The 27,014-nt window shown below is 44.2% G+C and overlaps 1 protein-coding gene across 3 annotated transcripts in view; it reads left to right on the forward strand.

Moving 5' to 3' along the window:
• The first annotated feature begins 4,639 nt into the window (after positions 1 to 4,639).
• LOC132438904 (carboxyl-terminal PDZ ligand of neuronal nitric oxide synthase protein) overlaps positions 4,640 to 27,014 on the forward strand; it is a 304,583-nt gene continuing 282,208 nt past the window's right edge. For all 3 annotated transcript variants that reach the window (XM_060033208.1, XM_060033215.1, XM_060033230.2), the window contains exon 1: positions 4,640 to 4,934. In XM_060033208.1, the coding sequence (XP_059889191.1) occupies positions 4,830 to 4,934 (105 nt within the window). In that variant the 5' untranslated portion in view covers positions 4,640 to 4,829. The remainder of the gene's footprint in view (positions 4,935 to 27,014) is intronic.

The following is a 27,014-nucleotide window of genomic DNA, read 5'->3' on the forward strand; positions in this document are numbered from 1 at the left end:
GGCTCAGCGGCCATGGCTCACAGGCCCAGCCACTGCGCGGCATGTGGGATCTTCCTGGACCGGGTCACGAACCCGTGTCCCCTGCATCGTCAGGCGGACTCTCAACCACTGTGCCAGGGAAGCCCTTCACCTCTTTCTTGAAGTCTTTCCTGACCATGCTGGCCCCAGTGAGTTTTCTCCTTCCCTTTCCTCCCATGACACTTAGAATTGGTGGCTCTCACTTTTTACTTTGATCATACTTAGATTATCTTCTGCACTTAAAAGTGTCTGTTGCATTAAAGGTGTATATACCTCTCTTATAACCCCTGCTACCCCTGGGAAACTATTATAGCAGGAATATTTGTTAAATATTATTTTATTACCTTTGATGGAAAGGCTTTTTGACCAAAAGCCGTCGAATCAATAAATATTTCTTACCTGAAATATTAAGCAGGGCTAAGAAGCCCAGCTATTAACTTTAACTTGAAAAAGAATCTTTTGAATTAGAAGCAGGGAATGGCTACACCATCCAAGAGAGATTCTTAGAAGAATGTATAAGAAAAAGGGAAACCCAGCCTTCTTTCTTCAACTCAAAATTCTTCAGATCTTATTCCTTTCTCTAGATCTCTTAATTCTCCACAAGTGTTCCAAGAGGAAGAAGGCTGTTAAGCAGTCTGCAGGCCCTCTGAAAATAGCCATACCCTTCGATCTGTTTGTTTCATGCCTTTCTGGTCCTGGGGTGTGTGAGGAAAGTGCTACAGAGGGAGGGATCTCCTGCCACTTCCTCCCACTCAACATGCATTCCCTCCTCCTCTAATTTTGCCCGTACTACTGAGCTGTTGAGGAAAGCTTGGAACCCAAAAGTTATACCTGTCTGGGAGTTGATTAGAAAAAGTATTCCATTTATAAAAATATAACTTGCATAATTTTGTAGAAAGATTTACCTTTAAAACAGAAATAAATGACTCAATAGGAAATGTGGCTTGCCCTTATAAAGGGGGTTAAGTGAGGGAGTCAGTTTCAATTAAGGGGAAAAAGATGTAGGCCAGCATCAGAATATGGGATACCTTTAAGAATAATCTTTTTTATGGGGCAAACATCCTAAATTTTTGCTTACATAAGAAAAGATCATAATAAGCCAAACTTGGATCAGAGACTATTAGTGATAGAGGATGTTTGGGGGGTGGCAGAGAAATCATTTAACATCTTTACTGCCACCTGTTAAAATGGGCTAATGATTTCTAAATCTATATGCCTGGGGAAACAGTGTCAGGTAAAAATGGTGCCATGAAAAAATAATTGGAGCTTTTTGGAGTTAACTGTTAGCTAATGGAAAGAAATCATTACATGTTGTTAATATTTAATACTATTATTTATATAAAGATTTTGTGAGTTCTGTGTGTGTATCCGAGCAGTACTGAGCAAGCTGACATACTCTTCATTCTTTGTTGGTTATAGTCATGAAAGGAGTCTTAGGACTTACCGCTCTATGACCTACACAAGCTATTCCCCTTGCCAGCCTCAGTTTCTTCATCTGTAAAATGTGGATACTCATAGTACCTGCTTCTTACGGTCAAGTGAGACAATGCACAGGAAGCGCTCAGCATAGAAAAGCAGGTATTTTATGATCAAAAGCCAATTAATTTTCTCAGTTCCAACTGTGTGCTACAAATAAAGTTTGCTGGTAATTTATTTTTAACCCATATTCGTGTGATGAAACGATTACTGAGTTAGGAGATCTAGTCTATAGTGATGATTAGGCAAATCACTTAACCTCTCTGGGTTTCTATTCCTTTGGCTTTATGAAGGAGCTGGATTAGAGGATCTCTGAGTAGTTTCCAGTTCTAAAGTTCTGTGTTAGGATTTTTTCCAATTCATTTTTAAACAAAGTTTTAATAAAATTTAACATAGGAAGTATTGTATGCTTTAGCAATTTATATTTTAATTAAATGTACTTCAGATTAAAATTGTATTGTGCAAGGTTTAAAATACAGACGGATGTGGAAAGTGATACACGTACCTATCATTCACTTTAAGAAATAAAACTTAAAAAAAATTTGGAAATGCTGTGGGTGAAATTCACTTGTATTTAAAGGTGCAAAAACAAGATTGAAATCACTGCTTAAAAAAAAGGAAATTACTTTGGATGCCCATTGTTTCTGGAAGAAGGGTGTTTTTGTGCCTGTTTGGCTCTGACGTTATAGTAGGTGTAGGCCAAAGCAGAGGACAGTCCTCTTCTTCTGGGAACATTTCACCTAACTGAAGTGGAATAAATATAGTTTAGCAACAAAATACACCTAAATAAAACATGGACCCTGCATTTGATATGCGTGTCGTTTGCAATAAGAAAGAAGATTTTCATGACAATCCAGGCCGATGGAAACACTTCTTGACAAAGAATTGGATTCAAATTCTGGCTTCTTTCTAATTTAAGTGTGTGACCTTGGGTAAGTTATGTAGCCCTCTCTGCCTCAGTTTCTTCATAAAATGGGGCTTACCTAAGGGTTGTTGTGAATAATACATGAGATAATACAGGCAAGGCTCCAAGAACAATGCCTGACACATAGAGAAAGCTCAATGAATATTAGCTATTATTATTATTCAATTCCATAAATAATTATTGGATGTCTACCATGTAGTAGTCTCTATACTAGATCCTGAAATATCTTTGGGGATTTAGCTTTTTGTGTCTGGTCTACAAAGAATGTGTTACAGAGCTAGATATGAAATTCTGATAAATGTAGCAGTCCAGTGGGACCCAAGTTAATCTAGAAAAAAAGGCCATTTGGAGTTCAGAAGACTTTTTAAATTCAGGAGGGAATATGAGATGTAAATGAAGTACTTAAGGTCTTGCCTTTTAGTTGTTGAGTTCCTGTGCCAGGTTTTAGAGAGTGCATTATGATGCATATTAAAACCAGGGTGACATTCAAAGAGTCAAACATGCCTGATTAGACTTTCATGTCCTGTATTTATGAAAAGGTTAGTGGTGCATTTCCTCAGTGCAAATTATTTTTGGTTCTTACTAATATTTATGAATAAAGTCTATACACCATAATATATGTGATTAATTTTAGTCATCAGCTTGATTTTATATAAGGAGATATCCCAGAAGATGCTACATCTTGAGCAGTAATTTCAGCAGATAGGGAGTAGGCAATATATAGGAAAGGGCAATTGTATGTTAGCACTATGGGACAAAACCAGAAATATAATTATGGCAATAATGCATTCTCTTACATAAATTTATCATTGAAGTAGTATAGGAAGACATGCCTTTTGCAAGTAATTTCATTGTGATGCTTTATGGTGACGCCAAACCTTGACTATACAACAAGCAGTCAATGACGTTTAGGTTTCAGGTTGCCCTGGGTGGATGTGTCCATAAGGTATTAAAAGCGGGTTTAAGTTGATGAATTCAACAGAGGAGCTGACCATCTGGTCTCAGTGATCTCAGGTTGGGCTGGCCTTGGCACCGGCCTGTTTGGTTGCTTTTGGTGACTCTGGGGTAACATTAAGCCATGTAAATCATAGTTATCATGTACCTCTACCCATGGGGTTTGATAGATACTAAATAATTGGTCAGTAACTGCCCCTTTGACCTCCTCCTTTGCACATTTTTGCCTGGCAAAAAACTCTTGATGTAAAGGAGAAAAGTGAATGGGCCTCCTTTTAACAATAGGCAAACTGAACTCAAGCACTTACTAAGATAGGAAGAATAATATAAGACAGAAATAACTTGGAAGCTCATTTTGTCCATACCCGGTTATAGGTTGTTCAAGAAAATAAAAAGGTGATGGATTCTTTTGTCCTTAGTACTCTTTTTTGGCCTACTCCATTTCCACAAGGCTGATGGCTTTTAAATACTAACACCATCCCCAAAGGCATCTCCACAACCCCCCAATACACAAGTCACAAATCACGGCTCAAAGGGACGAACACAAAGCACTTGCGATACTCTCCCATTTGGGTGCAGTCTTGATTCTCCAGAGAAAAGGGGACTCTCAGTGCAGATCTGCATATATATATATGGGCCAGGACTTGGGCCTTCCTGGTAAAACATAAAAACAAAACAATCAACACCGCCCCTCCCCCTCCCAAAACAAAAAACAAAAACAGAAAATCCAAGGCGCCGCTGCTGCTATCAGTAGCTTGGCTCAGACTCTGACTGCCAAAAACAAAAACAGGACTGAGCCCGGGTTCCTGAGACCCCGGCTGCCTAGGGCCAGGGCGAAGTTCCCGGGGTCTGGCCGCTGGACGCGGGCAGGGCCGGGCGCGGCGCTCTCGGGGACTTTCACCTGCTCGGCGGGCAGCGCGGGGGCGGACCCTGCGGCGGGCGGGGCCTGGACGCCCCGCGGGAGGAGCCGGCCCGGGCCCACCCCGCAGGAGGAGCCGCTCGCCCGCGGCTGATCCGGCGTCTCCGTGACAGGCACCCCGCTCCGCTGCCGCTGCCGCCTTTTCTTCCTCGTCCCGGGCTGTCCGCGCCACTGCTCCCGGGCCAGTGCCGCGCCCAGTCCCGCCGCGGGCCGCGCGCCCACTGCTCCCCTCCCCCAGCCCGGTCGTCGCGCCGCCAGCTCCCGCCGCCGCCCCCGCCACCCTCCTCGCCGGTAGGAATTGCGCGGCCACAGCGCCGCTCGCGTCGCCCGCATCCGCGCCGCCCGCTGCAGCCCGGCCCTCGGCGTCGCTCCGAGTCCCGGCTTCCACGGCCGCCGCGCCGCCAGGGCGCCCCTCCGCTTGCGCCCCCTCCGCGCGCCGTCGCCCCCAGCTCTCGCCTCCCCTCTCCTGGGTCTCGCCAACCCCTTCCTGCCACCGCCGCCGCCGCCTCTGGAGGAGCCGGTCCACCGCGGGTCACCATGCCCAGCAAAACCAAGTACAACCTTGTGGACGATGGGCACGACCTGCGGATCCCCTTGCACAACGAGGACGCCTTCCAGCACGGCATCTGCTTCGAGGCCAAGGTGAGGGGGCTTCAGGGAGGGGACTGCCCCGGAGGGGCATGTGTGAGTGGACGGGATGCGCAGCCATCCCGGACGCAGAGCTGGTGGGTTAGGCTGATTTGGGGGCCTTTCTGTTAGGGAGGGTGACTCCCCTTCTCTGTATAGTATTCCGCGGGCTCCTGCCCAGAACTGCTAAAGAGCAACTGCAAAGTTTGAGCGGTATTGCTTCACCCCCCTCCTCCCACCTGCAGACTCCCCCATCCTTACCCATCCAGGACTGATTGAGTTACTTCCCGGATCCCTTCTTCTGAGGAGGAGAAGCCAGTGGGTGAGCGCAGCCTGGACGTGGTTCTTTAGAATCGGTTTAGGGAAGCTTTGGTGTTATTTAACCTGTTGGGATCCCTTGGGAGAGGTGCTTTCAGGAAGGTCTTTTAAAGGGGGAATACCCGCTTCCCGATTGAAGAAAATAATACAGGGGTGGTTTTTGTTTTTAGATTCCAGGTAACCCCGGCCAGGTGTCAGAGTCACTTCCTAAACGCCTTATTTGCCACGACTCCTTTGCAAGTGCCAGTCATTGAAGGGGGGAGGTGTGGTGAAAGCTGTCCGGTTACTAGTTCTGTGGCTTAATGTTAAGTTTCAACAGCTAGTAGGGGACCGCTGCTGAAGAATTTATCGGGGGTGACTGGAATTTTCAGCTCAAAGCCCCAGGTCCATCCTTGGGAGAGGGGGCGGGGCGGAAGCCTCTGTACTGCACCATGAGGTGTGAAGAAGGCTGCCCCCCCCCTCCCACCGTGATGCACTTCCCAGAATGAGGAGTTCTGGTTTCTGAGATTACAGCTGGGGTTCCTGCTGCTTATCACAGGGGAAGAGTGTTTCTCCTCTTCCTTCATGCAGCTTGACGCCCTCCCCCCAAGACTCAGGGATGCTCAGCACCTACTGTGTGCCTGTCACTGGTGAGTGACAGAAAATACTACCCCTCCAAGTAGGTTGTGTCTTCTGGTTTTGAAAAGGTAGTACTTTCGATGTGGAGAGAGCCTTCATTCCCTTTTTCTCCTTAATGGCTTTGTAGATGGCAGGCTGTTAGCATCTCAGGCAAGGGTTACTCCATCAGGTAGCTCTTTGCTTCAGTTCTTGAGACATCTTTTTGAGTGTCTGATATGAGTCCAATGTGGTCAGTTACTTTCGATTGTTCTTCCTTCTCATGGAGATGTGTGAGTTGTTAAATCTTACCTTTTCTTTTCTCCCTGAATAACCTTCCCCCAGCCATATTTGCTAGAGCTAGGAGGGCACCCCCTGTTTCCCCAGACATCAAACCCTGCAGTGGAATGCAGAGCTGAATTACTGGGTATGGCTGGGACCAGAGTGGGGCTGTAGCCAAGATCTTATCTTGCTTCTCTCAGAATAGAGCTGGTTGGTCTAATATAGGATGTTTGGGTTAATTTTTGTCCGGGCCTGTTGCTTTGGTGAGCAGGTTTTTAAATTTTAAAGTATGAGTTTTCATCACGTCATGATTTAATTTTCTTGGACACACGTAAACTGGGAAATTGGCTTTTGTCTTGTTTGGTTCATCAGGGCTCTGTTTTGCAAGAATGATCAGAAGAAGAAAGATCAGAATTAAAGTGTTTTTAACCTTTTAATTCTTTTCTCACAGTCTCTGCATTTGATCCTCGCTAGGACTCATAACCTAGGTTGTTAGAGTCGGATTCTTGCCACCTCCAATTCTAGTCTGACACCTCTGGGGAGAGCCCAGGACTGTGCACCTCTAAGGAGCATTCCAGGTGATTTAATGCAGGTGTTTGGGACCAGACTTTGAGAAACAGTGGCTTCAGGCTTGCCTCCAGCTTGCTGGATCTCACCCTCTCTTTCCCAACATGTAGTTTCTTTTCTAAGCAAATGTCTGGGGGTTGTGTGGTGTAGTTCCTATAGTAACTTGCCTGGATTCACACACAGTGGTGCTCCATAAGAGGAAGGGGAACCAGAGTTGGTCCCAGCTGTGTTCCCGATGCAGATGTGGGACATGGTGAACCATGGGTTCTGCTTTGAGAATGGTGAGGTAGGGAAGAAAGGACAGGGCTGACCTTGAGAACTGGGTCCTAACTCCCAGCTCTTGGTAACCGAGGCTGGACACCAGTACATTCAAATCATGTCAGCCAATACCTGAGTAGAGGTGGAAGCAGAAGCTTTTCTGTCTCATGAGCACCTGGGCAAGCACCTCATCTGGCTGGTTTTCCCATCCCTCCCGAGCAGTGTCCGTGGAACTGCACGATCACTGGGTTTTCAGGGTTAAATCCACACCACACTCATTCCTTGTTTTGGAAAAGCACGGGCTGTGAAATGTAAATGTATTAGCGCTGCCTTGTCAGAAACTCCTGGAAAATGAGCCCAGGTCCTTCCCTCCCAAGGGTTGGCAGTTTTTCAGAATCAACACTGGATGGAATGACTTTTTGGATGCATGCCGCTCATTTTCAGGGTGCCGCGGAGATTGAAAAGGTTATGGCCAGGGTTGAAGGGCATCTGGGTGTCAGAGGTTCTGTGCACTTAAAAAACACACGGTGCATTGAACTATCAAGTAGGATCCTAGAGGTTTTTCACCTGGCGGGACTTCACGTAATTCTCACCGCTTCCCCGGAGGTGGGTCTCCTTATACCTTATAAATGAGGATATGTTGCCTGCTTTATTGCACATGGCTGGGTATGGCGGAGACAGGATTTAAACCTGGGAGCTTTGACTTCAGACTCTCAAATGCAATGCTTATTCATTTAATATTTTTTATGGAATGTTGACTCTGTGCTGGGCGGTTGGTCTGATTCACGGTTCACTGGTGGGGCACCCTTAGGTTGTTGGCCTCTCTGACTCTGATGTAGAAAATTATTCAAACTTTTAGTGCTAGGCTCTTTCAAGATTAAAACCTTGGTCTGGGAGCTGCTCTTAGGGGATAGTGCCCTCCGTGTCAGAAAGGGCACCTGGCTCACTGACGGTTGCTGGTGGGTGGGCGGTAAAATCCTTCTCGGCTTGAAAGCTGTGTGGCTCCTTTGTATTTGTCTCTCCCTCTCCCTCTCCCAGTATGCCTTCCTGGTGGCTGGTGCCGTCAACTGGCTGTCTCTGCTTGCTGGGTGAGAAGAAGACTTCTCATGACAGTGGTGCAAAGAATAAGGGTATTAATAACATAGTTATGCCTGACGTTTGTAGGTGATTTTTGATTTGCCTGCGACGTTCACACACACAAAATTTTCCTCATGTGGAAATTGGGACATTAGTGTTATCTCTGTTTTTCAGACGAAAACATTGGGGATCAGAGAGATTAACTTGTCCAGAGTCACAGAACTGATAAGATGAAAGAATAATGATTATAGCCGATACTTAGTGAGCACTTACTATGGACCATGTATTGTCCTAGGTGCTGCCTCATTTAAGCCTCACACTCCAGTCCTTTGGATTCCTCGTCCATGGTTCCTTAGCTTCATCCTGAAGTAGTAGCTCCCTCTGTATTCGTAGCTCTCGTTGCGTAGCCCATTCACTGATCTGGGCATGTGTGGCACAGCCTGTCAGAACTGGGAAGCACCTGAGCTCACCTCGTACAGCCTCCTCATTTTACAGATGAGGAAGTTGAGGTCCAGAGGGGAAGTCGTCGACCCAGGGTCCCATAGCTAGGTGAGAACAGAACCAGAACTCATCCCTAGTTTCCTGGCTTCAAGTTGGTTTCAGTTATCTGTTGCTGCTTAAGAGCCTACCCCAAAACTCAGTGGCATAAAACAATGTCTGTTTAATCTGCTTATGATTCGTGGGTCAGGAGTTCAGGCAGGGCTTGGCTGGGCTGTTCTTCTGTTGCATGTGGTGTGGACTGGATCACTCACTTGGCTTCATTCTGCTGTGGCTGGGCTGGAAGGTCCTAGAAGGCTTCACTCCCATGGCTGTGCTTTGGTAGTCCTCCGTGTGCAGGTTCTCTGCACTGGGTAGCTTGCATTTCCTTACAGCATGGTGGCCCTTTGATCTGGCAGCTGGCTTTCAAGAGGGAGTGTTCCAAGCAGCGAAGGTGGAAGCTCTTAAGGCCTGGCCACCAAAGTTACACAGAGTCACTTCTGCTGCATTCTCTTGGTCAAATCGGGCCATAGGCTGGCTCAGATTCAAGGGGAGGAGAAGTATTCTTCATTTCTTGGTGGGGAGTGTCAAGGTCACAGTGCAGGAGTGCACGTGGGATGAGAGATATTGCCAAAGCCATCCTTGGGTCATGGTCAACCATAAAATTTGGTGTTCTTTCTCCTCTGCATATAGCTTCTCCAGCGATGTCGAGTGTTCTTTGAGTACCTTGTCTCGTGCTTCTGTGTATAGCCCCCTCCCCCAACATCAGGTACATGTATATATAGCCAGCAACATCAAATTATTTATCAAGCGGAAGAAATTTCCAATTGTAGAAAGTCTGAAAGCAGTAAATATATTGTCTTATTGCTGAGTGATTTGGGGGATTTGGGAGTCCTCGGTCAAATCTGAACTGAATTCTCTGGCCATTATTCCCTCCTTGCTAAATGGCTTCACTGGCTGATGGTTTCCATGATGTAGATTTTCGAGGTTACAATAACCCCACACAGCAGGCTACCTGCGGATGCCTCTCGAACACGCTGTCTTGAGGGCTTCCAGGTTAGGACATTACATATGTTGGTTCACCATAAACGGGGTACTCTAACTCAAACCTAACCTGTGGTGTGTGGTAAAAAGCTCTCAGAACCAACTCTGCTATATTCTGGGTGTGCACTCTCCCCTCCCCCGCCCACCCCCCAAAGGGTCCTTTCTTCCAGGATTGTGGACAAGTAGGGATTCAGATAGAGGCCCTGGTGTATTCGCTGATGTCATCATTGAAGTGCAGATTATTTCACCTTATTAGATACTTGTCTGGATGCTTTAATATCCATTGTTATCTTCTGCCTGGACCAGATGAATCTTTGGGGGATGATAAGTCTCAAAGGTACAGCACTTCTCAGAAATAATACCTGTTTTTATTCACCCTTATTTTGCTCTCAGGTGCCCCAGGGTGTTCCTCTGGAGCTGGTGTTTTGGAATTCGATGGGCAAATGTATTTCTACCTTATCTGTACATTTCATGATTTTGCCATGTCTCCTTTGCTCCAAAATGTCCCAGTCCATTTAGTGGTCAGAATCTCACACTCACTCGTCATGCTGACCTTTGCCAATCGTCCGTGTTCAAGACCCTAATCAGACTCATTGTTTATTATCGCTTACTCGTAATGCTGCTATTTCCGGAACTCAAACCTTCAGAATGCTTTCTTTGACCATCATTATCTGCTTCCTCTCACCTCATTGCCTTGAGGCTGCCCTTAGCTCCTCAGTGACCTCCTGCTGCCCTTATCCTGCTCCCCCAGCAGCCTGGAGCCATGCCCACCCCCCTTTCCGTCTTTCCCACTTTCCTGCCCTACACTGCAGACTTGGTCTCTGCTACTTTCTTCCTTCCTCCCTGTTTTTGGAAAAAGAACTTCCTTCTTTCCTCCACTCCCTCTTCCCTAATAGCTTTATTGAGCTGTAACTCACATACCATAGAATTTGCTAATTTAAAATGTACCATTAAGTAGTTTTTAATATATTCATAGTGTTGTGCAATCATCACCACAGTCAATTTTAGAACATTTTCATCACTGTACCCTTTAACTATCATCTCCCCCACCCGCATCCACCCCAGCCCTAAGCAACTACTAATCTACTTTCTGTCTCTAGATTTGCCTATTCTGGACATTTCATATAAATGGAACCATGGTGTATGTGGGTTTTTGTGATTGGCTTCTTTCACTTTGCATGATGTTTTCAGGGTTCTTCCATATTGTAGCATGTATCAGGACTCCATTCCTTTTTATGGCTGAATAATATTCCATTGTATGGGTATACCACATTTTGTTTGTCCATTTATCAGTCGATGGACATTAAGGTTGTTTGTTTTTTGGCTATTATGAATAATGCTGCTGTAAACATTTTGTGCACAAATTTTTGTGTGATATATGCGTAAATTTCTCAGGGGTAGGCAGGTAAGAGTGAAATTGCTGGATCACATGGTAACTATGTTTAACCACTGTGGGACTGCCAGATTGTTTTCCGATGTGGCTGCACCATTTTACTTTTCCACCAGCAGTGTGTTAGGATTCTGATTTCTCTGCATCCTCACCGACACTTTTTATAATCTGGCTTTTTGATTCTAGCCAGCCTAGTGGGTATGGAGTGGTATCTCATTGTGGTTTTGATTTGCATTTCCCTGATGAATAATGATATAGAACATCTTTTCATGTGTTTATTGGCCATTTTCACATCTTTGGAGAAATGTCTATTCAGATCTTTTGCCCATTTTTAAATTGGATTGTCTTTTTTTAAAAAAATTACTGAATTGTAAGAGCTCTTTATATATTCTGTATTCAAATCCATTATATAGCTCTGCAAGTGTTTTCACCTATCCTGTGGGTGGTCTTTTGACTTTCTTGGTATCGTCTTCTGAAACACAAAAGTTTTAAATTATGAAGTCCGATTAGTTTTTTTCTTTTTCCCTCTTTCTCTTTGAGATTCATCTGCCGTCCCTCTGCTGCTAGCCCACCTCTCCTGAGTCTTTGTTCATTACCTCGTCACTCCCTACCCCCACCTTTGCATTGTTCCATCTTTCCCCTTACTGGCTCACTCCTCTGCCCAGGAGTGTGCTGTGACCTTCTCTATGTGAAAACTCTCTTCTCTCCACCTTTTTCTTCATTAACATGTTGTCCTCTTCCTTTTACAGCTAAGCCTCACGACAGAGTGGTCTACTCTCTGCAGTTTCTCAACATTCATCCAGTCCCTGGCCGTGTCCTTCCCACCTCTGTCCTGGCTGCCATGTAGAAATTGTTGTACTGTCACCCTTCTCTGTCCTCATTCTTTTTGAGTTGTCTCCCTGAACAGCCTATCCTTGTCTTTCTTGGGATGCCTCACTCAGCTCTCTGCAGGCTCTCGATTGGCCATGCATAGCCCCCTGTCTGTACCTTCTCTTCTTTGCTGCACATTGACCTCTAAGGTAAGTGCTCAGTTTCATCCTTCCCCCTCCCCCCTCATTATGCATGTTGGCTCCTAGATCTCTAACTCTAGTCCAGACTCCAGATCTTTATTTCTAGCTTCCTGCTGGCTATCTCTACCCCAATGAACGTGTTGCTAACCCTGTTGCTCAACAAGGTTGAATTCAAATCTCTCTGATGACTTCACACTTCTTTAAATGACCCAACCATCTTCTCAGACACCAAGCTTGACACTTCGGAGCAGTGGACTCATTGGCTGTTGATTGAGTACCCATTGTGGCCAGGCTTTCCCCAGATACCCCCCACCCCGTCCCCCCACTTCAAATGAGGTGTGTCCTTGAATTTTCACAGTGATATCCATCCATGCATCCTGTCTGTTCCTCCTTGTCTCACCTCTGGCTGGTTCAGATGCTTATCACCTCTCACCATACTGTTTCAGTTACCTTCTGGAGGCCTCCACTTTACCCTATAAACTTTTGCTCTGTTAATTATCCTGAAATATAATTATGATAGCCTTCTCCTCAAAGACACTAAAAGTCTATAAGCCTACTATATTAGGTCCAAAAATTCTTAGCCTGGCAATTCAGGGCTCTCTGGTTTTGAACAGTTCCCTTTAATCACCCTGTGCTTCAACCCAACTGGGGTACCTACCCTTCCCTCAACCCTCCCTGTGATTCCCCATCCATCTCTTAGGCCCATTCCACTGTCACTCAGTGAAGTGGATGTTACCAGACCCTCCTCTGTGTGGAAGGGACTGAGCAGACCCTGCTATGGATTACAGCTGCTTGCCCTTGTCCGGTTTTCATCCCCCCATTGTCATCATTAGGGTCCCTGTCCCTCTGCCCACTTGTGTCTTCTGCAGTGCTGACTGCAGTGTTTTGCATATAGAAAATGTATTTTGATCAATGAATATAATTTCTAAGATGCTCCCCACAAGGACTGCCAGGACCCTCCTGTATCACCCAAGAGTGGGAGATGCCTCAGCTGGCTCTAGTCTCCTCCCAGCTTTTTCTCTTGCTTCAGGCCTGTACCTCTCAGTCCCTAGTGAGACTAGTCTCTGATCCCAGGAGGTATCCCCATCACCCTTCACCTCACAGAGTGCCACTGCCTTCCAAAGGAAATGCCAGGTAAGCATTTTTCCTGAATTAAATGGAATTCCAGTGACAGATATGCAGTGGAATTAGAATCTTTGATTATAGAACACATGGCCAATTTTAGGAGTAGATAATTGTCATTAGTAAAAAAAAATATTTTCAACCTGTTGTGTTCTTGTTAATGAACTAATACCCTTTACCCCCAATTCTTTATTTCCTCTAATTTTCTATTTTATAGTTTTTATGACATGAATTAGGTTGACAGCATAGCATAAATGGGTTCAGGAGCCAAATTGCGTTTGGGTTCAAATCTTGGCTCCATCCCTCACTTGCTGTGTGAACTTGTGCGAGTTACTTAACATCTCTCCTTTAGTATCCTCATCTGTAAAAAGAGGATACAGGTATCTCATACCTCATAGGGTTAGTGCAAACGAGTTACGCACGCAAACTCCTAGCACAGTGCCTGGAACAGAGTGGGTCGTTATTTTTATTACTGTTGTTGTTTAGTCCTGCAGATTGCGATTTAAATTTCATCTGTGCATGATTTTAATCTAGGAATGATCATACACTCTTTTTAAAAAATTTTTATATATTTAGTTTTTGGCTGCGTTGGGTCTTCGTTGCTGTGCGCGGGCTTTCTCTAATCGCGGTGAGCGGCGGCTACTCTTCGTTGCGGTGCGCGGGCTTCTCATTGCGGTGGCTTCTCTTGTGGAGCACGGGCTCTAGGTGTGTGGGCTTCAGTAGTTGCAGCATGCGGGCTCAGTAGTTGCGGCACGCAGATACTAGAGCGTGCAGACTGCAGTAGTTGTGGCACGTGGGCTCAGTAGTTGTGGCTTGTGGGCTCTAGAGCGCAGGCTCAGTAGCTGTGGTGCATGGGCTTAGTTGCTCTGCGGTATGTGGGATCTTCCTGGACCAGGGATCGAATCCGTGTCTCCTATATTGACAGGTGGATTCTTAACCGCCAGGGAAGTCCCCACTCTGTTTTTTTAATAAGTCAGAGGCCTAGTAGTGTATTATCTTCATTTTACATGCCTGCTTAAAGCACCTAGCCGCCATATTATTCTTAATTCCCAAAGTTGCAAATCAGACAGCGTGACTACTTTGTGGACTTAAAATAGCTGTCAGCCTCCTTGGGAAGGAATAAGGAGGGGTTAATTAGCTTCTGGTACATGCCCTCATCACATTTGTTCCAGTCTTTTAATCCTTGTTCGGATTAAAAATCACAGAATCTTGTTAAGTACTGTATGTTGCCTGTATTCACTACCTTTCTCTGAATTTCTTGGATAAATATGTCTTTAAGCAGAGGTAATCTAAGCAGAAGGAATCTTGCATGATGGGATTAATTAATACCTTGTGATGCTTACAATTCCTTTTTCAATTTTTATATTAAGCATCATGTTTCAAACACTGGAGCAGCTATAGCTTTAAAAGTTACTGAAAATGGCACTTCCAGCAAGTTCTGTGCCCAGAGTGTTGGGACACTTTAGAACCCCTGGTCCCCTACCCACCGCATGTAACACAGTTGGTTTTCTGCAGCACTTCAACGAGACTTGTGTGTCTTACACTTTTATGGCTCCATCCATGAGAACTGAGGACAGTGGTTACTACCCCCATTTATTCTTGAAGCTGCAGTGCTTTCCGGGAGAACTGTTGAAATGATCAGCCTTGAGAGGTGAATGAGACCTGGGAATCCCTACCAAGGGGTAGCCAAGAAGAGGGCATTTGCTCAATGCACCCTGTATTCAGAATGTTCTGAACTCCATTAACCTGTGTGGAAGTGTGTTAGAAACACTGTTTGCATGCTTGCAGAATCATCGCGTGTCCCCTATTGTGTGCTGCTCCTCCTTGCTGGTTCTGTTTGTGCATTTCTTATCTGTTGATCTAGGCTACAAGCTCCTCAAGGATGAAGAGGACTCCCCACATACCTGCCTCATGCTGTTCACATCGTAGAAAGCTAACATAATAATCACTATCATTTACAAAGCACTTACTATGTTCTAGGCACTGTGCCAAGCTCTTTCTAGGAAATGATTAATCTTCCCCAACAGCCCTACGAGTTAAGGTACTCTCATCGTTTGAGTTTTACTGATGGGGAAGCCGAGGCATAGAGAGGCAGAGTAACTTGCTCACAGCCCACATTTAGTAATGGATAGACCCCTGAGTCCAACCCTGGCAGTCTGGCACTATTAACTTCTGTGCTGAATATGCTTCAAGATACCAAGAACTAATGTTTATCCAGTACTCACCACTTTCAACGCATGGTTCTCAGAATTTTACATATGCAAACTAATTTAATCTTTACAGTGGCCCCCTGAGGGTAGGGGTTTTTGCTTCCAGTGAGGAAACTGAGACCATCTTTCTAAGTTGGATTGAATGGGCAAATGGACTATTAAAGGTGGTGGTCTCAGCTCCTCCCATTGGGGTTAAACCTGTGACCAAGGGACTGGTCAGCTGCTGTGTGCCAGTGGGCAACAGGCCACCTTTGGTGGGCCTCTCTGGTGGGTCCTGTTGATGGTCTCCAGATATGAAACTGAGGCATCAATGAGTAAGTGGAAAAGCCGAGACAGGCAGGAGAGGGGCTTTGGGAGGCCCTTCCTTCCTGGGGAGAGTTACTCTTTGCTGGGCTCCTGCCCGTGCACTTCCTGTCTAACGGTGGTGATCCATCCACCCTTACCACACCTCTTCCTCCTGTCAACTTCCATGCCCTCTTCCTTGCATTTCTCAGCTCCGTTTCTGAGGACTGGTTCTCTCCACTCCACTTGGAGCCTCCAGGGTCCCTCTAGGAAAGTATAAATGCCAAAAAACTTCCAGCCCAGGAGATGTTGCCTTTTGGTTGGAAATCTTAGCCCACAGTGCACAATGGAAAAGCTCCTTGGTTGTGTCCTTTTTTTCTATCTTGATTATAAACTCTTCCCTTTTTGTTTTGGTCTCTTTGGATGGGAAGAGGCACTCATGTGGAAGCGTTTTATTTTTCTGCCAAGAAGAAGATTAATGTCTCCCATGGGCCAAGTGACAGCTAACATATTATTTCGCTCCCATGCTATTTCCCATAAACGGATTTAACCTGTACTGTAACTACATTTTCAAACTGGTCCTCAATAAGTGTGGATTGCTTTCTCTTAAATTTGGCGGCCCAGGTTAAACACACTGTATCCTGGGCACGCATATCCAAAGTATGATTGAAACTTTTTTTTTTTTTTTTTGCGGTACACGGGCCTCTCACTGCTGTGGCCTCTCCCGTTGCGGAGCACAGGCTCCGGACGCGCAGGCTCAGCGGCCATGGCTCACGGGCCCAGCCGCTCTGCGGCATGCGGGATCCTCCCGGACCGGGGCACGAACCCGTGTCCCCTGCATCGGCAGGTGGACTCTCAACCACTGCGCCACCAGGGAAGCCCTGAAACTTTTTTTTTTTTTTTCTTTTTTAAGTATGATTGAAACTTTACCTCTTGCTTCAAGGTCACTTAAATGCTGCTCTTTCCTCCTTCAGGTCAAGAATTTTGCAGCCTCAAGTGAGAGGAATCACCTGCAAATTTCTTTGATTAGTTAAGGCATCTGTTCGCAAACTTTGGTGTCTATTAGAATCACGTGGAAACTGATGAAAATATAGAGGCCCAGGCTTGAAGTAGCATAGGGCTTGGATCTCTGTGCCTTGATCATGTTTTCCAGGTGATTCTGATAGATACCTTTGTTTGAGAACCATGAGTTGGAGCACTAGTTCTCAAACTTGGCTGCTCTTTGGAATCTTGGGGGAGTTAAAAAAAAATTGCTGCTGGCTGTGAACGCTCAGCAAATTTAATTCAATTAATATGGGTGTAGCCTGGGTGTTGCAATTAAATCTTTTATTTCTTTGCTGAGACTTTGTTTTTTCATTTGTTTCAAGCATATTCATAATTGTTTGTTGAAGCATTTTTATGAAGACCACTTTAAAGTCCTTGTCAGATAATTCTGTCATCTTTTTTTTTTTAACATTTTTATTGGAGTATAATTGTTTTACAATGTTGTGTTAGTTTCTGCTGTATAATAAAATGAATCAGCTATATGTATACATATACCCCATATCCCCTCCGGCTTGCATCTCCCTCCCCTGCCCCATCCCACCCCTCTAGGTGGTCACAAAGCACCGAGCTGATCTCCCTGTGCTATGCAGCTGCTTCCCACTAGCTATCTATTTTACATTTGGTAGTGTGTATATGTCAGTGCCACTCTCTCACTTCGTCCCAGCTTACCCTTCCTCCTCCCCGTGTCCTCAGGTCCATTCTCTACGTCTGTGTCTTTATTCCTGTCCTGCCCCTAGGTTCATCAGAACCATTTTTTTTTTTTTAGGTTCCATATATATGTGTTAGCATATGGTATTTGTTTTTCTCTTTCTGACTTACTTCACTGTGTATGACAGACTCTAGGTCCATCCACCTCACTACAAATAACTCAGTTTCGTTTCTTTTTATGGCTAATATTAAAGTGTATATATGTGCCACATCTTCTCTATCCATTCATCTGCCGATGGACGCTTAGGTTGCTTCCATGTCCTGGCTATTGTAAATAGAGCTGCACTGGACATTGTGGTACATGACTCTTTGAATTATGGTTTTCTCAGGGTATATGCCCAGTAGTGGGATTGCTGGGTCGTATGGTAGTTCTATTTTTAGTTTTCTAAGGAACCTCCATACTGTTCTCCATAGTGGCTGTATCAATTTACATTCCCACCAACAGTGCAAGAGGGTACCCTTTTCTCCACACCCTCTCCAGCATTTATTGTTTGTAGAATTTTTGATGATGGCCATTCTGACTGGTGTGAGGTGATACCTCATTGTAGTTTTGATTTGCATTTCTCTAATGATTAATGATGTTGAGCATCTTTTCATGTGTTTGTTGGCAATCTGTATATCTTCTTTGGAGAAATGTCTATTTAGATCTTCTGCCCATTTTCAGATTGGGTTGTTTTTTTGATATTGAGCTACATGAACTGCTTCTATATTTTGGAAATTAATCCTTTGTCAGTTGCTTTGTTTGCAAATATTTTCTCCCATTCTGAGGGTTGCCTTTTCGTCTTGTTTATGGTTTCCTTTGCTGTGCAAAAGTTTTTAAGTTTCATTAGGTCCCATTTGTTTATTTTTGTTTTTATTTCCATTTCTCTAGGAGGTGGGTCAAAAAGGATCTTGCTGTGATTTATGCCATAGAGTGTTCTGCCTATGTTTTTCTCTAAGAGTTTTATAGTGTCTGGCCTTACATTTAGGTCTTTAATCCATTTTGAGTTTATTTTTGTGTATGGTGTTAGCAAGTGTTCTAATTTCATTCTTCTACATGTAGCTGTCCAGTTTTCCCAGCACCACTTATTGAAGAGGCTGTCTTTTCTCCATTGTACATTCCTGCCTCCTTTATCAAAGATAAGGTGACCATATGTGCGTGGGTTTGTCTCTGGGCTTTCTATCCTGTTCCATTGATCTATATTTCTGTTTTTGTGCCAGTACTGGCATCTTTTCATTGTCTTTTCTCATTCTTGTTGAGATTTTCTTGGTTCCTGGAATGATAAGTGATTTTTGATTGAAACCTGGATGGTTTGGGTATTACGTTATGACTTTCTGGATCTTAATTACGTCTGTTTTGGCAAGATTTCTCTTCTCTGCTGATGTGCTGGTGGGGGGAGGGGAGCGCTGCCTCCTTACCATTAGGTGTGGGTGGAAGGCTAGATCATTTACTGGCTTCAGCTGATACCACTCTGGTGGGGCAGGAGTGCCTCATTACTGTTGGTCACGTGATCTCCCATGATGCTCTGCCTCCTGACCCTGGGTGGTGGTAAAAGTTATAACTCAGCACTGGGACTCTTCTGAAACCCCAGCGAGGAGAGCAGGAGGCCTTGTTATCACCCATAGGTGGACTTCCTGGCGTCCCAGCTTCCCGTTCAGGCGTCTCTGATACTGACAGGAAGAAGGTAAGGGTGGAGCATCTCCTTACAGCGTGGTGAGGGCAGAAATCTAGTTTCTGACACTGCTGGTGGGATGAGTATGAGGGTGATAGGTTTTTTCTGTGATGTTTGGCTGGAGTAGAGCTGTTATTGTCTGAAAGTTTTCTGTCATGTGCAGCTGCCCATTTCCTGGTCCTCTGGCTAGAGAAAGCGGGCTTCTCTTGGGAGTTTTTTTTTTTTTTGGTCTGTGTTCATCGGCATTTCTGGGTCCCTGGCTTCTCCAGCAACAGGTCTGGGAGATGTGAGGCAACAAGAACCCAGGGAACTCAACTGTTGCGTTCCTTGGGTGCTGAGATCCCTGCCTGGTCTGCCTTCTCTCCATCTTTTGGAGTTATCTTGTACTAGTTTTATATATAATGCCTGGAGTTTTGGAGGTTGTTAGCAGGAGGAATGGGGATAAGTATGTCTACTTCATCTTTCTGGAAATGGGAGTTCTGCACGTTGGGAGACGAAAAAGCCCCCCCCCGCCAGGTGATTCTAATCAAATCCAATCAAGGAGCACAATTGGAGAATCTCAGCATCAGAGTGCTGGAGCAGCCCAGGGTAGTTTCAGTGGAAAGACCAAAAGGACCTGGGGTCTTTCCCAAGTGGAGGTCCTTATGAATCATTGTGTACTGCCTGGTAAATTCTTCTCACTTATCTTCGCTTTCCTTCCATAGATTTATTGAGATTTTTTGCGCCATATAGCTTTTTCTGAATCTGACTCGTGTTCCCTGAATATACATTTCCAAATGCGGGTGTAGGAATAAAACCAATCATACAGGAAGTATTTATTGTGCTTGTACTGTGTTTAGGGCACAGTACTTGGTGTTGAAGGTCAGAGATACATGAGACAAGGTGGTGACTTGAAGGAAATCAGCCCAGCTGGGGAGATATGGAAAGACAGGCACGGTGATAGTATTATGTATTGAGCACATACTATGTGCTGGGCATTCTGCCAGGTTGTTTCATAAACTTTTTAATCCTTCCAACTATGGTGCATGATGTCATTCTCTCCCTTTCATCGTTGTAGTTTCAAAGGCTAAGTATTAAGTGACTTTTTCAAGGTCTTTCCATATCCAATCCTGGGACAAAATTGGACTAAGGCTTTGCTGAAATGAGGCCTTGCTTTTTCCACACAGAGATGTTCTACTGCGCTTTCTTCATGAGCCTGTTCCTGGGGGTCCTGCTGTGATGGGGTAGAGCTCATCCATTTATGTTCTTCCCCGAAACCTAGGACGGTTTTTGGAGGCAGCTGTTGTTAGTGGCTTAGTCTGTGCCTTCGGAAGGGGTCTTGCAGGGGCATGAGATGATGAGTCTTGAGGTTTAACAATATCACTGAAGCAGTTTTGTGGAGAGTGGGCTGGAGGGGGCAATACTAGGCTCAGAGAGACTGTTCCGGAAGCTCATCCAGTATTTCAGGTTAGAGATGGCAGCGGCGGGAACGAGGGACCATGTTCTACTCTGGAGGTTGCCGAGAGGTATAAGGCATCTTTTGGTTTGGAATGACCACATGTATAAGTAAAGAAGTGAATGGGCAGCTTTTAGGTGAGTGAAAAGGAGAGGAAGGGTGGCTCTGTGGTATGACTGGGGGAGAGAATGGTTTATATGTGGAGTTTTAGTACCTTCTTTTTGAGGGGGGAGGAGAGAATAAGAAAACCGTACGTAATGAAGAAATGATAGAGGCAGGAAGACCCATACATCTCCCAGGAGGCTTTAAATACCAGGCTTGAGAGATGTGGCTTCATCTTGTAAGTGATGGGGAACAAAAATGTGTGCCTGTAGGGGATGATACGTATATGTGTGTGTATATATAAAATACATATGTACGCACATATATAAAAAATATATATACATGTATGTGCACATATATGTAGATGTGTGCATGCACGCACAGAGTCATGTATTAGGAAGAGGAAATGGATAAGAGCTGTAAAGACAGAAAAGAGCACTTCTCCACGTGTGAGGACCTGAACCAGGGCGACAGTGGCAGGCATGGAAATGAAGGGGTGGGTGTAAGAGAAATTGCAAAGAACGGTTTGGTACAGCAACACGTATTGTGTTCTTAGGGCCAGGCTGTATTTGGGAAGGAGAGTCAGAAGCAGAAAAGACACAGAATTAAATAGTCTTCACTTCAAAGGGACTTACTCTAAATGAGTCATTACAATTCACATGACAAACCTTTAAACGCTGTCCACTGGGAGGACAGTCTAATATCTGAACTGCAAGAGCTTGAAAGGTGGTTGAACTTGTCTCATTTCTGTATTTGGTCTTCAGCTGTTCTTCGTGGGTTGGGCCCTTAGCTACACTCCGTCCTAATATCCTGTATGGAGTTCTCTTTTTAGCGTAGTCCTGATATCTTATACTATCTCAGAGTTTAGGAAACCTGTTAGGCTGCTGAGATGTGGCAGTTTAAGCCAAAATGATGAGAAGGAGACTGTGTCTGTATGAGCTCCTCTGAGAAATGAGAAAAGGGTTGAGTGGGATGCTAATGAAGGCTGTAAAAACACAGTCCCTAGTTAGTTGACAATCTCAGCAAGTTAGGATTAGGAAGTTTCTTTCTCCCTCCCAGCCTCTTGTTGGAAGTGGAACTTGCTGAACTATAAAAACTTCAGGCAGGGATTCTGTAAGTCACTGGTGACAAATCCATGATGGGTTTCTGAGGCTAATTAAATTGTCTGGGATATTAGATAGCAACTCCCTTCGTGTCCCTAGGCTTTCTGTTAATCCTTACTGCCTATATTGCAATTATTTCTGTCTTCTGCCATCTCCCTCCACTCCCAACTCCCCTCCAGGTGGTACTCCCTGGCCTGTGGATGCTGAAACAAGCACCATGTCTGATTCATTTTGGAATTTCTGGGGTTTGGCACAGCGCCTGACACATGATAGGTGCACCATTGATCCTGAATGAACAAATGAATGAATGAAGTTGGTGTCATTGATCCTCACCACATTTACCTGGGTGCCTTTGCCAGGAGTGGGCTCCCAAACGTGGCTCTTACCCAGTACAGTAATTCTGCTTTTCCTGCCCAGCCCAGTTGTTATCCCAGTCATGTTGGTTGTATTTTTCAAAATATTTTTTTGTGGCAAGAATGCAGTGTTTGGTGACTGTGCCCTCCCAGCCATTCCCTTGGCAAAATGGTAAAGATTTTTATGGTATGGCTCTCACTTTTCTTCTCCAGGAGGTGACCTAGCCTGTGGCCTGAAGCTGGCTTTGTTGTTGTAGATCTGGGGTGAATACATCAACTCCATTCTCATCTTGGGAAGCTTAGCTCATCAGATACTGGTTTCTCCCCACCTCCCAACTCTATGTGCATTCTTCTTCCTTAAATTACTATAGCACCATTTGGTTTATAATCTGTCACTTGTGTACTTGTCTCAGCATAGGCTCCATAAAAGGTGGTTAAACTTCTGTATTTTCTGCAGTACTGTCAGAGGGCCTGGCACATAGTAGCCGTTCAGTGAGCCTATGTGGGGTGCGTGGAATTCGGCAAGGGTTTGTTTTGTCGGAGAGTGAGGCCGACATCCTTTGGGTTTTGTGGATCTCAAGTGCCTGATGACAGTGCTACCCTTTAGTGATTCTTTATTTCCTCTTTCCAGCAGTAGCTTGAAGTTGTTTTTCATTAAAAAGTATGTCTAAAGCACACACTTGAGGCTGCTGACTCACCTCTTCTAAGGGAGAAGCCTTGACGCCTCGGCTATGTCATGTGGGAGGGACGCAGTTCCTCCTCTCACCTCTCCATTCCAACGTACTCTTTTCTCATAATAGTCTATTTATTCAGCAGGCAGGCCAGGATCTGTGAGACTAGAATGAGGCATGGAAGAATTCTGCACTGGTTGCAATGCCAGTCCTACCCTTTGCTGGATCAAACAAGCTTTGAACAAGTCACTTTCATCTCTGTACTCCGGTCCCCTGGTTTGTAAATAACAGAGCTACTTAGAACCTAAATCTTAGATGATCTCTGAGATCCCTTCTAAACTGAACACTCCGTGATTTTCTGTTTTATTCTTCCCATATCTTCTGCAATCCCACCCCACATGACTTAATGCCCACATACTGGTTGACAGATCAATTAGAGCAAACAGCCGGAAGCCAGCAAGACTGCACGTGGGGCTCAACATGCTCCCGGCTGTGGAAGCACCCTCTCTCTCTTTGAGGTGTGCGAGGCAGGAACCTGTGCTCTTTCTTCCCCCAGCTGTTCATCAATACGTTGCTCCAGTGTAACTACACGTAAGCAGAATTTGTTCATCACTCGTCTTCTGTCCTCAAATATTTATACCTTTTGCTGCTCTGCGAAAAGAAATCTTTCAAGTCTTAGTCACCAATTTTTCCCTATTGCAGCCAGAAGAGAAGAATTGTGAAAAACTGCAGAACCCTATGGGGTCACATCCTGCAGAAAGGCAAAGGAGAAAAAAGACTGAGCTGCAATCTTGGATTTTGTAGAAATTCAAGCAGGAAGAGGCCTCTGTGTGCGTCACATGGGCCAGTCTTAGCCTTAAAGAGCAGCCCAATTTTCCAGGGTGAACCCTCAGCCTTGCTGCCTCAGAAACCTAATTTTGTATTTCAGTAGCGCTTTGCAACCCAGCTGCACCTCGGGATCACCTGGAGAACTTACATACAGATGCCCACTACCCTTAGGGCTTCTTATTTCATATATCTGGACTGGGGTCCCACCATCACTGTAACTTCCAAAGCTCCCAGGTGACTGCAGCGTGCAGCCAGGAGAACTGTTGATGTATTCACAGAACAGGGGCATTTATGAGCAGACCTGGATTATGCCGGTCGACAAGCCTGATTTATTAGGCCAGGATATGCCTTTTGATGGATTTACGATGAGATGCGTGATTGAATGAGTGACTGGATATTCTTGTGGGTGCAGAACCAGCACTTATCTCCCTGCAGGTAAGAGGATGGGGGTTGGAGGGGCATAGGTCTCCATCAGAGGGTTGGCTGGGGATGTTTAATGTCAGCAGGCCAGGAGGGTTTGAGGTGTTCTCCCACATGATGGTGATGGTTTCCCTGGTGAAGTTGGAACATTCAAAGTCTGTAGGTCAAAGCTCTCCCCCAGCTACAAAATGTTTGGCTGGATACTGCCAGCAGTTGCCTTTCCGTGTTGTGCTGTCGTGCGTGACCGTGTCCAGGGCCGATCAGTGCCTCCCTCCCCTCCCTGTGATACCGTCTTTCTTTACCTTTGTGAGTACACAGTCTGGTAACTGACACCTCTTTTGGGCTTGGGAGATTCATTCTCTCTGTGTCCTCCTTGCCCTCCTTCTCCTCCACTCCTCATATATTTTCTGCCGCAGTCTCGAATTAGCATTTCTCCAGGAAGACCTGGTATCTTTTCATGCAAAATCTTTTCTCACGACCACCATATGGGCCCTCGGCATGCTGATTTCTTTGTTTTTTTATGGAGTTGGCCATTGTTTCTAGATCTTTTTCAGTGGACACAGTTGGGGAACTATAAAGAGAGAGCATGAGAATGAATGTAATAGATATGAACATAATATCAATACTTGAGAGTTCATACTGATATTTCCGATTAGGATTCAAGACTACAAGGTTTTTACCTTGTCTTTCCTGTATTTCATCTGTCTTTCTTCCACACTGTGAATTCTGATTTTCAAGTACATAGGGAATGACAGAATTGAATACCCCATAATTACTCATTTGCTTTATCCCACAGTATACAATCAGCAGTCTTGGAATAACAATACTAATGCCAGCATCAATTATGATACTGAAAATATCCAAAAACTTTTTTTGCGTATGCCATCCTTATCCTCCATCATTTAAAAAAAAATGTTTGTAGTAGATCATTGTGGTGGACTGAGTAACGGCCCTTCAAAAAATGTCCAGCTCCTAATCTCTAATACCTGTGAGGTTACTTTATACTGCAAAGGCATTGCATATGGGATTAAGGGTCTTAAAATGGGGAGGTTACTGGATTATCTGGGTGGGCCCTAAATACCATCACAAAGAAGGAAGCAGAGAGAGATTATACACAGAAGAGGAGATGGCAGTGTGATCCTCCTGGAGGCAGAGATTGGAGTAATGCAGCCACAAGCCAAGGAAGGCTGGCAACCACCAGAAGCTGGAAGAGCAGGCAACCGATTCTCACCTAGAACCTCTGGAGGGAAGGCAGCCTGCTGGTACCTTGATTTTGGTCCAGTGAAACTGATTTTGGACTTCTGGCCTCCAGAACTGTGAGAGAATAAATTTCTGTTATTTTAAGCCACATTTGTGATAATTTGTAATAGCAGCCATAGGAAACTAATACAGTCATATAGCCATTACACATTGTGTATCTTTTTTTAAGCCTCTCTTAGTATTAGTTCCTTAATAACTACATATTTAATACTTACTACCAGTACTTATTTGCACGCGTCTAGTCATTTTGGTCCTTTGAAATTCATTCTCTAGTATCCTTAGAAAGGACTCATGGGAACAATATTTCCTGATTTTTTTCTTTTTAATGTTGGTAAAATTTTGTCAAAACTGCAGGATACAAAATTCTTGATTCACATTGTCTTTATCTTAAATATTACTCCATTTTCTTCTTCCATAAATCTTGTAAGTCTGACAGTCTTAATTTTCTCTCCCTTATAATTCATGTACTTTTTCTCCTTAGATGCCCAAATGATCTTTAAAGTCCTGTAATTTTACTAGAGTGTAGCTTGATATCAGTTGTTCTGAGTCAGTATTCTCAGGTACATAATCTCTTTAAATATAAGGTTTCAAATATTTTTTGGGAACGTTTTCGTGAATAACTTTTTCAAGAATCTGTTCCCTTGCTTTGGTTTTGTTTTTCAAGAACCCCTCTTAACCATATGTTGGCTCTTCTTTGCCCATCTTCAGTATGTCACTTTCAGACCCCTTTTATCTCTTTGTATGTTTTTTTAAAACACTAAAAACAGTTTTATTGAGCTATAAATCACATACCATAAAACCCACCTGTGTGATGTATACAATTCAGTGGTCTTTAATGTATTCAGGGTTGTACAACTATCACTGTAATCAAATCAATTTTAGAACTTTATTACTTCAAAAATCTCCCATTCATTAGCTGTCACATGGTTACCCCTCATTTCCTCCAAACCAGCCCCCTCCTCCATCCCTGTCTCAGCACCATGCAATCACTAATCTACTTCCTATCTCTGTAAACTTGCCTACTCTGGACCTTTTGTATAAATAGAATTTTACAATATGTGGTCTTTTGTGACTGACTTCTTTCACTTAATGTAATGTTTTCAAGATTCATTCAGTTGTAGTATGTATTAGTACTTAATTCATTTTCATTGCTGAATAATATTCCTTTGTATAGATACACTACATTTTATTTATCTTTTCATCATCTAGTGGATATTTGGGGTGTTTTCCTTTTGTGGTTATTATGAATAATGCTGCTCTGAAACTTTCGTGTACAAATTTTTGTAGATAGATGTGTTTTATTTCTCTCTTAGGTATATTCCTAGAAGTGGAATTGCTAGATCAAATAGAAACTTAATGTTTAACCTTATGAGGACATGCCAGACTATTCCAAGAGCTGCACTATTTTACATTCCCATTAACAATGCATCAGAGTTCCAGTTTCTCCATATTCTTAACATTTCTTCTAATGACTTTTTGATTATAGCCACCCTAAAGTGTGTGAAGTGGTCTCTCATTGTGATTTTGATATCCATTTCCTTAATGACATTCAGTGTCTTTTCATGTGGTTATTATCCATTTGTATATCTTTTGAGGAATGTCTATTAAGATCCCTTGTCCATTTTTAAAATTGAGTTGTCTTTTTGTTATTGAGCTATACATGTTCTTTATTTATGCTGGATAAAGTCGCTTATTGGATATGATTAGTAAATATTTCCTCTTGTTCTGTGGGTTGCTTTTTCACTTTCTTGATGGTGTCTTTGAAGTACAAACGTGCTTTTGATGAAGTACAACTTTTTATTGCTGTTTTTTTTCTTTTTTGGCAATAAAGTTTTGAGAAACAGAAGTATGGAGAAACATAGTGGGCCTTAAGTATGTTAAAAGTTTT

This window comes from Delphinus delphis, chromosome 1 (assembly GCF_949987515.2).
Source record: "Delphinus delphis chromosome 1, mDelDel1.2, whole genome shotgun sequence".
Taxonomy (NCBI): Eukaryota; Metazoa; Chordata; class Mammalia; order Artiodactyla; family Delphinidae; genus Delphinus; species Delphinus delphis.